The 15,033-nt window shown below is 35.6% G+C and overlaps 1 protein-coding gene across 4 annotated transcripts in view; it reads left to right on the plus strand.

The window, feature by feature from the left end:
- Positions 1-14,724, plus strand: part of UBE2W (ubiquitin conjugating enzyme E2 W) — a 32,709-nt gene extending 17,985 nt beyond the window's left edge. For 3 of the 4 annotated variants that reach the window (XM_037379050.1, XM_037379051.1, XM_037379052.1), the window contains exons 2-6: positions 249-340; positions 3,486-3,588; positions 6,091-6,246; positions 7,388-7,463; positions 11,830-14,724. In XM_037379050.1, the coding sequence (XP_037234947.1) occupies positions 249-340; positions 3,486-3,588; positions 6,091-6,246; positions 7,388-7,463; positions 11,830-11,843 (441 nt within the window). In that variant the 3' untranslated portion in view covers positions 11,844-14,724. Of the gene's footprint in view, positions 1-248; positions 341-3,485; positions 3,589-6,090; positions 6,247-7,368; positions 7,464-11,829 lie in introns of all 4 variants that reach the window. The other variant, XR_005102966.1, reaches the window with a different exon arrangement.
- Positions 14,725-15,033: the final 309 nt, after the last annotated feature.

A 15,033-nucleotide genomic window follows, 5' to 3' on the forward strand; every position in this document is an offset into this window, starting at 1 on the left:
AAATGTGTCTGTTGCATTTTACCAAACAAGTAAGTTTAAGGCCTGTGACTTTTTTTTGCCTGTGACTTTTTGGTTTACTTTCTAGGAGAGGAGTCCTTCCCTCTTTCTCATCTTTCAATTCCAGTTTTCATTTACGTTTTCAAATAAAACTTTCTACCTTTTAATAATTGATGGAATGTATTTTAGTGTGCTTGTTTATTGTTGAACTTCAGTTAATATTTCAAATATTCTATACAATTTCTTTATAGAAACGATTACAAAAAGAGCTGTTGGCATTGCAAAATGATCCACCTCCAGGAATGACTCTAAATGAAAAGAGTGTACAAAATTCAATCACACAGTAAGTATATAGATATATACTGTTACATTTTTGCTTACAAGCTGAATAGCGTAAGTAAGGAGAAATTCTCGGCATGCCACTTCACCACTTAATCCAAGTAATATTCTGATTTTATGTTTTTAGTCTAGGGAGTGAAACATTGTTCTACTTAATGAGCGTATTGTAATAATGTGCTGGACGCTCTCGGGAACCGGATAGTGAATTCATTTAATTTTTATTAGGCATTTAACTGTTTAACAAAATGTCAATTGGTAAAAGCTTCTGCATATTTTAGAATAAAATAATTTAGCAATCTTTCATAGCTACTAACTTCTGAAACCCCTCTAGATTTATTGAAATAGTGGAGTAGCTGATTTAGTTTCTACGTTATTTGCGTTGAGTATATTTCGTAGCTGTTAATTTCCATTACCTTCCTTCTCTGAAGCAAGTAGTGGAAACTTCTTAAAAGAGTAAAGTTACCTAAGTACATTTGTTTGCACTTTCCTCCCTGCTGCACTTTTTTCTGTGATTAGTGAAATGGAAAGAGAAACACGGTTAAATATTCTGTGTTCTGTCCATTGAAATGGACAGTTGTTCCTGGTATTAATTTAGACTTTTTTTTAATTGAAATAAAAATATTTAGACTGTGTTGACTTTTCTTTTAGATAATTTTCTTAGTTTAATTTTAGAGAAAGTTAAAAAAAATCTTAGCAGGTGTAAAAAATTTATAAGAGTATGAATTTCAGACTGTATGTTCTGGACTACATCATTGATTGATGGATCAATTTAAACATATAACAGAGAGCTGACTTTAGTACTGCCTCACATGTACATTTTTGGTGGTGGCACTCAGACCATGTTACATGAGGCTTTTCTGAGCCTTGTATATACTGAGTTAAACACTTCTATTTTTAAATGATGCTTTTTTTGGTGATAGGTCATGCAGATGAATATGACTAAAACACATTGAAATATCACTTTCCAGAATTTAGTACAAATATTAAACTGCTGTACAATTGCTGAATTACAGCTTGTTTCTTGCTTTACTTTGGGTTTTCTTTGGGAAACAAAATACTTAAGTTTTCTGATAAAAGAACTCAATCTAATATTGAAAGTTTAAATTTAAATGTTTCACTTATTTAAACAAACAAACAAAAAAACTAAATGAAAGCTTACAGCGAATGAAGAGATGGAAAAGGAAAAAAATATTGTGGGTTTTTGTCTTTTTGTGGATTTCCATTTTTCTTAGAATGTCTCTGTTTCCAGAGTACTACCTCATTGGTTTTCTGCTATATACAATTTTTATACCTTTCAATACCTTGCAAATAAAAACTTCCTTTTTACTGTCATGCTAGATTTTGGAATTGTCACTGTGTAAGAAGCTTCCTGTCACAGGCAGCATTGTATATTTTTCTCTTTGAGGGTTTTTGGTGCCAAGCAGCATGTTCTGAGTTCATTAATCAAGTTGCAGTTTTGAACTGGTGCAGTAAAGATTTGTGTAGCAATACTAGCTTGGGTTTGAATGTTGTTGAATAAAATAGTTGGATCCCACGATGTGACTGGGTCATTTGAAATGTTAAGCAGTCATCTGTTTTAAATACACAAGGATTAGAAATTTGAGGTGGCTAAACCGTAAAGCGCACAGAAAAGATGGGTTCTAGTGATTCCTTGACCATAAAAGGAGCAATGTCCAGGCAGAATTATCTTCTACTTAGTAAATGAAACTGTTTAAAAAAACTTGAAAGTGGAAATTCTGAATCACAAGGACTAATAAAGCTGAAGAATGTTGGTGCATCATGTATATAAATGTAGAATCAGAAGGCATAGGAAGAGATGAGTGATATGGAGTGCAGATAGATTAAATCTAAGGAGTCTTTGTACAGTTAGGATGTGGAACACTAGTACAGCCATCACCATGCTACTGCTGAGATGCATTCCTCCTGAAAAGTGTGACAGCTAGCCTTGCAGTAGTGAAGCAGCTTTTCTCAAAAAAAAAAAAAAGAAAAAAGAAAAAAAAAGTCATAGAGGGGCATATAGAAAATGTGCAGGGCTTAAATACACAGGGGGACTATATATAACAGGAAAATGGAGAGCCTGGGAAGTAGGATTATCAGGACTGCCAGCTGGAGGAGATGTTGACTTTTCCGAATACATTGCTGTTCTGAAAAAATCTCATCTTAAGCCTGATGTGAATCTGACCTGAGTATTTTTGTAGTGTCTTGCTAAATCTTTACTTTGTTGCTCGAACATGTAAAATTCAATCAAGGGTGAAAGACAGAAATGGGGAAGTGATGCTGCAGAGGATGGTGTTGAGTGATCAACAATAGAACTCCAAAATGACAGAAGTTAGATAGCAGCAGAGTGTTGCTGTAGGTGTTGAACCACATGCAAAGCATCTGTTTTTGACTGGGTTAAAAAAACCTCAACAACCCAACCCAAAACCAACAACAATAAAAAACCCACACCAAACACCCCCCTGCCCTCTGCAGAAGCAGAGGACAAAGAATACTGTGATGCATTGAGGTGTTCTCTTTATTACAGTTGTAAATCATCCTTTTTAGTGTGGTGTTGTTTGTTTGTTTTTTTTCTAAAATTTTCTGTGACTTTTTCATTCTTATTAACTACTAACTTTTCCAGTTTTGGTACCACTACCTGCCAGGGTTATATACAGTTTAATTTCTGATTTTTTCACAGATGTATGTGCAAGAGGAGCATTGCCTTTCCCCTTGGTTACAGATTTTGATAAACTGTATTGAATGTTTCCTTCACAGAAAAGTAAAACAACATGAAAGAGACTGTGTACTAGTTTATTTCCTTCCAAACCTGTTCCTGTGTTGTAATAAACTTTAGAACAGATCTTTTGTTTCAGCTTTGCTGTCTCACATTAACAGCCACTTTATTTGGAACCGATGGGCCTGTGTTGAGTTCAAGACATAATTACTTGTATAACTTTCAGCACTATATCAGTGCCTGTATGTCAAATACCAGGCTTGTTTCTTTCAATTGTAGTCTTGATGTGTTGTTCACGTTTGTGATTGTTGTGATACTAACGGAGAGTTCATAAGATTTCTGTGATTAGTAATTGATTTGATTAGTCCTGTGCTCCAGGAGTAAAGTTACGATTTGTCAGTCCACAATACTAACAGTTTTTTCCCCTGTTCCTTAGGTGGATTGTAGACATGGAAGGTGCTCCGGGAACACTATATGAAGGGGAGAAATTTCAGCTTCTATTTAAGTTCAGTAGTCGGTATCCTTTTGATTCGCCTCAGGTAACTGCTTTCTTCCTTCTTGCTTGATGCTACCTTTAGGTTATAGCTGTGTGACACATGCTGAATATAAATATCATCCACATATCCTAATGTGAGGTTTAGTTACTTTAATTTGTATTAAATACATTGTGCAGATGCTTTTTCTTTTAAAAATGACTGTAGTGAGGTGTAGTGCTCTGACGGTTTAGTTGGTTTCATAGGAGATGAGAGCAGTGTAAACTGGAGGCTTCTTTGAGGCTGATACTCTTATCGCATGAAAAAGCAACACAAGCTAAAGTGGGAAGATCTTTTACTGCAGTGTAAGAGCAGAGTAAACAACAAACTGGTTTGTTTTTAAGCCTCTTATCTTCTCTGCTGCCATTGTTAATACAGCTGGAGAAATATTGTGCTTGTCTTGTGGATTGTCGTAGATACATGACATGTTTGAGAGGCCCCAGGGATCTAGGGGTTATAACTGAGGTGTGAGATAGTGTGTTGCTTTCCTGGCAAGGTAAAGAACTGAATGGGCAGCAATCAACTAGGTTGCAGAATGAGCTCTGTACATCCACCCCTCCGTTACCTGAGGGAAACGTTACAAAACGTAGGTGGCAGGAATAGTGTTTGGCTGTCACCCCTGCTTTCCTGAAGAAGGAAGAAGAGAAGCAAGAGTGCCTTAGTTCTTTTCCTATATGTTTCAGCTCAAAGGTCCAAGAGTAATCTCTGACACTTTTCTCATTGGTATTGAAACTGAAGCCTGGACCTGTGAGAGACACTTAAAACGATAAACATTACATATTTTTAGGCACTGTGATAAAAACTAGAAGGCTGACTTTTTTAGTCTTAGGTTTTAAGGAACAAACCAGCCACCTGTACTTCTGCACCTCATGAATAGACACTTTCATTTGGTTCAGAGTAGGTACTGTTTGTACTCATTACCCAACCTCTCTGTGTGTGGCTCTGTGCAATTTATTGTTAAACAGCAAATTAGATCTGTACATATACACTGACTTCTAGCACAGAAAACAATTAAGAATTGAAGTACTGTATTGTTTGTTTTGTTTATTGATCGTTGTAGATGGCTAGAATTTCCATATATTAAAATGCTGCTGTGCATTAGTTAGTTGTATATTACAAACCTCTGGGTCATGATTCTCTGCCTTGTAAATCTACTTGCTGTGAATTGACAGTTTACGCTTCTGCTGCTTAATCACTTGGTTGTTTTCTGCCCTTAAATGTATGTTGTCTATCATAGTGTGCATGCTTCTACTTACCTAGTATGCTTAGTTCTGGTTTTCCTATAAAAGGAATACATTACTGGATTATGAAGGTAAGCTCTTCAATGCTTAAAAAGTACCAGTTTGAAGACCTGTGAAAGATTGTTCTGCATTCAGTTCTGCTGCTGCCGTAAAACTTACTTGCCATTTGGCAGATAGGTTAAGCTCTTTAATTTCAATTTCCTATGTGATGGTGTTGCTTCTTTCTTGTAGTCAGTGATGAGGTGTGTTGTGTACATGTATACCCATTTGTACACCTATCTATATAATTTAGGAAACGAGGCTTCTGGGTAGTATGGTTATGAGTGTTAGACATTTATTATGTCGTTGCCTAAAAGATGACAGTGGTTATAGAACCATAGGATTGTTTAGGTTGGGAAAGACCTTTAAGATAGAGTCCATCCATTAACCTTATGTTGCATAAGGAACTCAGGAGGCTAATGCTGCTATGAAGGTTTCACTTTTACTCCGTTTCCTCTGGTCCTGAGCCAGCTATGTGTTTGACCAAAAACTTGATGTCAGCAATAGTTGTCAAATTGCTATTCTTAACCATTTTTTGACTGTGATACTGTCTTTCAGTAGAAAGGAATTAAGGTTCTAGATGCGGTTCTTCCATAGTTGTCCATGTCAAGTAAAAACATATTCCATTTGAAATAATGATCTAAAATTACATCCTCTATGGTAACATACTTCGTGTACAAGTTCTTTATTTTATATTTAGTAAAACTGAGGCATTTTACTCCTCATGCTGGAACGTGAATGAGTTGTCTGGAACTTAAATATCTATTGTGTCCAGGTTTATAGAAATACTCATTTGTGAATCTCATTATCGTTTCCTGGTGTATAACATTGTGGCTTATAAAATTATTACAATTCAGTGGTTTGGCTAGGCAGCTGCATTCCTTAGGACATGAAAGACTGAGGCTGCAAGATATAGAAGAATTAGTTTGATGTCTTTATGCTGTTACCTTTGCATCTTTCTATGCTGTATAGATATTCGTAGAAAAAAGCCCTACATTGAACTATTTATTTAACTTCATCTTCACTAGCTATTTAGGCTTCCATTGGGCTAGTTGACCTTTCAAGTAATAGTTTCCAAAAATGAATGAACCCAACATGAAGTGTACTATTTAGTGTAAGTGAAAATGGCAGATCCACTTAAATAAGATACTGTCTTCCCAAAAGCAATACAGTCTTATTTTAAATATGGACAATAAGTTACAATTATGTTTGTTGGTGTTTTTTTTAGGTCATGTTTACTGGAGACAATATTCCTGTTCATCCTCATGTTTATAGCAATGGTCATATCTGTTTATCCATTCTAACAGAAGACTGGTCTCCAGCGCTCTCAGTGCAATCTGTTTGTCTTAGCATTATTAGCATGCTTTCCAGCTGCAAAGAAAAGGTACGGACTTTTTTAGCACTGTTGGAGTAGAATAAGTACGAGTTAATAGTTTTATACTTTGCAAAGTGAGACTTTCATTTCTCGAATTCTAAAATAGGCAAAACTACTATATTTACATTTCTGCTACTGAAAAAATACTAAGCTAGAACTGCAAAATAAACAGTGTGGTAAGTACTTTGTCACTGTTTTCATGGTAACCTGGTGATATATCAGTACTGGAAAAGAAGTGAACGGAACCCTTCTAGTTGTACTAATTGTGAAGGTAAATCATGTTTTAGGACAGTTCTTTGTAAAATTACTCTGTCTTTAAAGGCAGTGCAAAATGGCTACTGAAATGTCTGTAATGCAGATGTTTGTAAGGCTTTGCAGCTGTACTATTTCAGCAATCTCGATCACTTTCATTTCAGGAAAGGAAATGGTGCTAAGCTGCTTTTTTTGGTCATGAGTGACACTAATATCTTAGACCTTTTTTGTAAAGAGTCTAACCTTTTACTCTCAACCCTTTCTTTCGCAGTGGAATATCTGTGGAAGTCAATGTGGTCAGAGCTTGTACATCTGTGCTATCCAAACACGCCTATTTATGTCACATCTCTATCAGTCCTAGTCATGTGTATGTGGTAGAAAAACATCCCCAAAACGGCTTTGTATTGTATCCTATGACTTTGGTTTTGCATAATGACTATACTTACGAAGGAAGCTGAACAATATGAAGTATTGATCAGATATATGTTTAAGTTCATTTTTTTTCACCCACTTCAAGCTGAGACTTACACATGTGAAATTGGATCTAATATCAGAATTAGATTCCAAACTGCAATGGAATTTAATTTGGGGTTTTTTGAACAACAGCTGTTCCTTTCTTGCAGGTTGTTTTGTTTGTTTTTTATTTACTCTATATATTTCTCCCCCTATCTATCTCCAAACCATTTGCTATTTTTCATTATTTTTTCGTTTAAGCATATCTCCAGTAAGAATTGTTACCTGAATCCTGAAGAGATTTTTCTTTACAAAGGTCTAGCTGTGCCTGTTACCTCATTTTCACTGCATTCATGTGATAAGAGTTTCATAAGCTTACTAAATGCCTCATGTATTACAATATAAGGATTATTTGATTATTTGTAGGTCTTTTCTTCTGTTGCAGAGGCGACCTCCAGATAACTCATTTTATGTAAGAACGTGTAACAAGAATCCAAAGAAAACAAAATGGTGGTATCATGGTAAGTATTTAACTAGGACCAGGAATTTTGAAGTTTTTTTTCAGGCTGAAGGCAATTAAAATGTAGGAAAGTAGGATAAATACATTCAAAGCCTTAAACTCTTCTTTTTTTTAATTTCAAAAATTTACTAAAATCCTGTTTCTGGAATACTGTGCTGTGATTTTTGTATATTACGTTTTAATAATTCCTGATAGAAATTTAAACAGCACAGATTTATATGTTTTAAATTGTAGGATTGAGTTTGAATGAAAGTTCTTAGTCCATGACAAGTCTTAAGTTTGTGTTTGGGTAAGGTCCATAGTAAAACTAGGTTTAGCTCTAAACTCGGAGGTTTTTCTTGTTGGTGGTAATGCTTCCAGAGCTTTTACAGTGATTAAAACGTGCTTATATGTTTGTAAACAGCTATGGGTTTTAATAGAGTTCCACTGTTAATCAGAATTTCCAGTGTGGAAGGTTGACTGACTTAAAGGCTCATAAGAACTAATAGTCAATAATATAGTAATAAGATTCAACATGATAAAATTACTTGATAAAAAAAAAATACCGTACTGAAATTGCTACGTATAGTGTCTATAGTGCTAGTGTTGTGTTGGTTTGGTTGTGTGTGTTTGGGTGGGTTTTTTATTTCTTCTTTCCGTGGGCTTTATCTCTGGCTTAATACTGCGTGGCTTCTTCCTTCTGTCTCAAAATTTGTCATTGTCTTTCTTCTGCCCAACATGTGTTATCCTCTTCTCAGAGCTGTGTGTGCTTCTCTACTGGTGAGGAAAGAAAGAAGGAGAGGGTAGAGATGGGCTATGCTTTTCTTCTCTCCTCTCTTGTTGGCCAATACTTTCTTTGCTTTCCCTAGGAAAATACTTTACAAATGGTGATCATTGGAAGCCCGTGTATTTTGGGAAGGGATGTGTTAGAGCAGGTAATACTGTATGCTAGGGTGGTGCAGGAGGAGTTGATCCCATCACTGCCTTTCGCTGAAGGCTCCACCATAAAACAGCCTCTTTTTTTTACTGCTTCTGCACACCAGCACATGTTCTATCCCCTACATGAAATGAGACCAGGTGTTTTGAGACAGCAGGAGTTAATGACTGGAGAGGAAAATGCCAAAGCCTTCACCATTAGATTCTTGAAAGCCCATGGATGCCTTAACAAGAAAAACTTGCTGAGACCCATGTTTTTTTGATATGATAATGTAACAGAATTAAACTCTGTTCTCACAGTACTCTTAATAGTATCTCTAAAGCAAGAGTACTTCAGTAACAGTAAGAGGAATGCTGCATGTCGTGGGATGGAGGTATTTAAGAAACTCAGGACTGCTTATTGTGTGTTGTACATTATGTTGTTTTTAAAATTGATTCCAAGAATAATAATCATATTGCCTGCAAGATTGGGTTTTTCATCCTCCCCAGATTATTTAGTAGTCACTTTCTCTTTTCACACTATTGTAATGTGTTTGGTGCATTTCTAGTTTTGCTTTCTCTTTATTGGCAATTTTGGGAGAGTTTTTATTAATTTTTTTTTTCACTTGCCAGTTATTTTTAGAGAGAAGTAAACTTCCATTTATTGGCTTTATCCTGTGATTAAAATACGTTCTGTCTACTTTGAATTTGTGCTAGTCTCATTTTGATTTGGGATAGAAGTCTATCAAGGAGAAAAGTCTACAGATATTACTTAAATTTCTTATTCATGAAATTCAATTTGAGTTAAGCAAAACACCAAAAGAGTATGAAAATAAATGTGGGTTATCTGACTGAAAGTTGATACATAATTGTGGCTCAAAACTGTCAAGCTTCTTATAGTCCGCTGAACGAGTCAATTACTTTGAAGTAACTACACAATGGCTGTTTTCTGAAAGTCAGAAAACCCTACCCCTCTCCAAATGCAGAGCAACCTAAAAACCAGCCTGAGGCAAATGAAAATGGGCCAGTTCATTTAAATAACTCTTACTGTTTTGCTTTGTAATATTTTCATTTGTTTTTTAACTTCCTTTTTAAGTACTAATTACAAAGGTGGTCATGATTAAAAGTTCATTGGACTTCCGCCACACCACTATATTATTACATTAAAAAAATAAAACATGTCTGATGTCCATTGGACATAGAATTTCTTAAATGCTAGAGGGTTTTTCTTTCAAGGTTTGCATGCCACTTGCTCCTTCTCTCAGTAACAAATAATTTCGTTTCTCGGCTGTGGACAAAAAACGAGTGCAAAGGCATGGCCTTTACATTTTCAGTGTGTTCTTAATGGGTTTGAAGAAATGGTGGGTTACACTAAAATGGGAAGTGTAGCTTGTCTGCTAATTTTAACCACCTTTCTCTGGAAAAGAACTGTCTTCAACACTGTGTACACCTGAGAAGATTTACAAGCCCTTGGAATACATAATTCTGTCATCTTCTTTTTCTGTTTGTGCCTCAACCAAAGTGTCATATATCTGATCTTGTGGTTTAACCACTTTTGAACTGGGTAAATTAGGGGAGAAAACCTGATCCCAACCAAGAAAGGAAAGCAACTGTCCAAGGGTAACTACTAGGATAAATAAACACCTGTTCTAATACAAAAACCTGTGGAGGGGGGTGCATTGGTTTGGCCCCTTCTTTTGTCAGCTAGCCATTGGACTGGCTTAGCTGTAATGTGAAATTGAATCGCCATGCTTTGAAGGGAAAGGAGGAAGGCTGTCATCACTTTTAATATACGCATTTGAAGGATTGTTTTGTTTCCAGGAGGTGTCTGGAATTTATTTAGCTGGGAGCAAATAGTGCGTGATTGGGAGCTGATGTAAAGCAAACCAATATAAACACAGAAGGATAAGTGGCGCTTTGAGATACATTCTGATACGTAAACATGTGTCTCTACGTTTAGCTTATTGCAGTTTTTAATCTCTCATTTCATCCCTGCCCCAACAAAGTAACTTAACTCCATACGCAGCATTAAGGAGCCTTGTTTGCTCCAAACTGATGTCCTTGCAAGCCCTGTTTCAAGATGTCTGATCTTTGATAATTAAAAATATTTCTAGATTGTCTGTCTTACCCAATGTCTGCTTCAACTGTACACTGAATTTCACGTTGAATTTCAATCTGAGAGTTGATCATGTTGTGTTAAAGACAGAGGACATTCCAGATAGTTTCATTGGGCATCCAGGGTAAAAATGGTTTCCTAAAGCTGTTGCCTGGCTTTGGTGTGGTCAGGAGGTAGTTTTTTTGTGAAAAAAAGAGGGCAATGGTGTTTGTTTTCAGCCAGCACCTCCTTACTGCTTTGGGGGTTTTGGGGAGGTTTTTTTGGTTTGTTTGTTTTTTTTTTCAGTAGAAAGTGTTTTCTCCAATATTTGGTCTAAATTTTTAGTACATGGTTTAAATACTCCTATCTCTCTTGCATCCTTGTCCAATCTTTTTTTACATGAACGGTACCCTACTATCAAAATAAAGAGGGTTTTTACATGTAATACAATTGATGACATAATGTTTTCCAGTGAGAATGCAGAATTGTTCACTGCTAGTTTATATACGCTAAATCTGTAAACAGTAAAAATACTGTTTATGAGGCTAAATTTTCCAGGTGTGTGAGGTTACAAGTAAGTGCATTAAAAACAGCCAGACAGTAAGTTTGCTTTCTATTAACGAACTTAATATTTACCGTTACCAGATATAAATATACTGCAGGTTGAGATATGGAAGAGAAAGTCATAGAAGAAGAATTTCAAAGACAAATATTTACTTCTAACATTAGAGCATAATGCAGAAAGATTGGCATAGAATACACCTTTTTGTAATAAACCTGAAAATAACTTACATTCACTAAATTTTAGATACTGTGATTGGACAGAACTTAAGATAGTCGGGTTATATGAGTAACCTATTATTTTTGCATAATTCTGTCAACTACAGTTAGTGTTGATTCTTGAAGTAAATGAATATATGTACATACATATGAAGGGTATGAAGGGTTGAGAATGCATCAGGAGAAGCCCGTTCTGCCAGCTCCTACCACTCGATATTCCTTATGAAAGCATTTCTCAATTTGATAACTGGTGTAGACCTGCTGTACTTCAAGGGGGCAAAACGTTGAGCATATTTGGTCTTTCACTTTCCTGGTGGATGGCTTTCTAAATATGATGTGTGGAAATCGCTGTCCTTTCAATGGAATATTTGCTAATACTAATATGCTTGGGTGATGTATGTGCATTTTGGGAGTTGTATGTTCGATATTCTCTTTTTTTCTGAGTATTCATTGAACAGAACCACAGAATTATTCTACTGGTGCGTTTCCACTGCATGCTACTGTCTAGGCTAGGAATTGTTTCTGCATACAGCACCTTGCTAATTTGGACATCGAATGTTTATGTGTTTTCCATAAATGCTCTTCTTTTATTTTAAAGATGACACATGTTGATGCCACCATTTTGTGATCCTCGTAGCAGAAGATAGTCCTACTGAGAAAATGAGCACTTTGATCATTCAGTCTTTGAACTTTAACCTTTGACTGGAAGTGACCTATAGGCAATGAAGACTACTTCCTTTGACTGCATTTTTACTAGTGTGCATTCTGGGCGCATGTTGATCGCTGGTTCAGTCCATGCAACTGACATGCTTTTATTAGTCATACAGTATTAATGCAGGTGTCCAGAAATGTCAGAATAATTCCATTATTTTTATTTTAAGCATTTGGAAGAATTCCAGGTCTTCATATATTGTGCAATAACACTGAGCTCCTTGGCGGTTTTGGTGCATCCATTGCCGGCAATGGACATTGTACCAGGGAAAGGTTTTGCTCCTGCCACAAAAAAGATTGATGCATGACAGAGCTTATGAAAGTTTCGGATGTATTTGGATTATAAGCAAAGGATCAACCATTACCTTAAAAGCCACCCCGGTTTTTTACATTTGGATTCTATGCACTGTGATCACAAAACTAGCAGCATGAGTTAACATGCTTAGCTGAAGGACTGTAATAAGGTCATTGCATATTTATTAAATTGTTTATCTGCTGTCAAATTGTTTTGACACGGAAGGTTTTTCAAGTGACATTGGCAGAGAGGTACAATGTTATCCCTATGGTGAAATAAAACTACTTTTTGTATATAGTTATTCATATCTCTGAAGCAAAGGTATGAGTAATTTAGGGTGAGTGATTTAACCAAGAATTTATTTTGGAGATAGGAGAGGATGGCAGTGATATAACTGAACTTGCTGCAGTCCGTAATGGGGCTTGTAATTTGTACTTTAGAGCTTTTTTCCAAATAAATTGCACACTGTTATTTCCTGCTAGCCATCAGCATGAGCCCTACTGCCTACACCAATATTTCATTTATTTATGTGTTTGAAAGCAATCCATATAACATTTTTTGTTTGCATTCACTGTTTCTTTTGTGTTGTATGTCATGTTTGAATGTTACAAAACAATATTTTGATTGAAAAGCTTTGTCAGAAGATATTTTCATGTAAATTATTTCTTTATCTTGTAAGCATCATCTTGTCTTTTAATCCTGTACTATAAAGAGAAAAAATACATTTTTGACAGAGGCTTAATGTTTTGACAAAAAAGTGTGGACCTTCTTATTTAAGTTTAGACTAAAGTATATTTTCTTAATTTGCTTGTCCCACGCAGCCATACCAGGTTTTTTTCCAGGCTTTTACTTCACCAAAAAGGGGGAAGAAGCCTAAATCAGATTGATGTTTTTCTATGGAGCAACATTTATTGAAATAATAGTTGTTCTCACCACTCTGTAATATTTTGATACTTCAATTAGGTTGTCTTTTTAGGAAGCACTTTTATAAACTTAATACCTTTACACATATGCAAAATTTCTATAACTTTTTTTTACTGTTGCCTTATTGTTGCACTCAAAAAAAAAAAAAAAATTCAAGCGGTTAATGCATGAATGTCTAAATCAAGTAACTACTTGATTTAAAAACAAATAAACAAAAGCCAAAAAAAACCCCGAACCCAAACCCAACCCAGAATGAGTAACTACAATAACAAACAGAAAATTGCCTGATCAGTTTTTTTTTCTTACTGCTGTATGATAACTGACAAGTTTTATAGCCTTGTACATACTTCTCTGTTACCTAATGTTTAAAACATTTTAAAGAAGTATAGATGCTTAACTCAGGGTGGATAGAGTTCAGATGGATTTGCTTCAGCGAAGTATTTCATACAGTGACTGAATTACGGATATTGTCAGTGAAGTAAGGTTACGATATACTTCAGGAACTGCTATTTTTTCTACTGTACTGAAAATATCTCTTGGCCTTTAAAACTCAGTGGTAAAATCTAGCTTTGGATATAAATTTGATGTGTGTATGTATTTTCACAATGAGCCTTTAAAACATAGAATTCAGTTTCTTCTAAGAGCCAAAAATAATAGTTTTAAGCAAATGAAATAGTTCTGCTCTGACTTTGTTTAGCAAAATTTTATTGTTGTGAGTTAATCAAACTGGTTATTTTTGGATATGGTTCATATGAAAGAGCAGTAATCTGGTACTTAATATGTATATTGGTGTTAACTGCTCTGTATTGATTGAAGTGATTTGACAGATCTTTGAGGAATTCATGTGTGAATGGTTCACATAATGGATATTATCAAATAGTCCACAGGAAAGAGACCTTATTGTTACACAAGGTAATGTCTCTGAAGAAATGGTTCAAGTACATCATCTCAGATTCATGTACCTTTTCTTTTCATATGGTGGCTTGCCATGCTACAATACATGTTTTCAAAGAAGCTTTATGACATGCTGTATGTATTTTGTTGAAGATGGGTGTTGTAGTGCAAATCATTATACGTTTTGTTGACCTATGCTATCACAGGGACTACAGTGAAGTTAAATAACCAAATTTATGCTGCTCTTTAATACCTGCCCCCCTCCCTCTCAATATACTCAAATCAAAAAAATGCAAGGTAGATTAGAAAAGAATGTACCTCAGGTCTTTTAGTTTACAGTAGAAGCTCCTCCATTGGTTCCCTTGTAGATCTGTGGGTAAGGTCGTCTATATACCGCTCAAGCCCTCAAAATAATGCAACTTTTCTGACAACGCTATGATGCCCTGAAATAGGGCTTGAATTAGATGAAAGCGGTGCCATCCTTTCTGTAGGGTGACCCTGGGTATGTAACTTTCTTTCACTTGGAATTTCTCACATGAAACGGTTACAGAATTGGCTTGAAACGATCTTGCTTTTGTTCTGTGTCAATGTTCATGTTTTTAAACACTTTGTTTTGTGTTTAGTGTCTTTATACTATAACACAATAAATTGTTGTTTTAAAATAGATTACTACCCTTGAATGGAAATGAAGCGTGGACCTTTTCATGGTGGAGTGCAGCAGCACTGTTTCTTACATTCAGCTACTCTTGAGACAGAACTGTCAGTAATTCCAAATGATGTGATGGATATCAAGGGAGGAAGGAATCTGGGTAATAGTGAGGTGCTTCCTCTTTTCTTCAGAGGGCATCTGTTCTAACAGCTGAAGGAAATGGTTTCTTTAAGAAAACCCCAAACCATACTAATATGTAGTGCTTTCATTTCTTGTGGACGATCAAATAGTTCCTTATCATGGTGCTTTGCTGTTCGACAAACACTTCA

Source organism: Falco rusticolus, chromosome 3 (genome assembly GCF_015220075.1).
Source record: "Falco rusticolus isolate bFalRus1 chromosome 3, bFalRus1.pri, whole genome shotgun sequence".
Classification (NCBI taxonomy): Eukaryota; Metazoa; Chordata; class Aves; order Falconiformes; family Falconidae; genus Falco; species Falco rusticolus.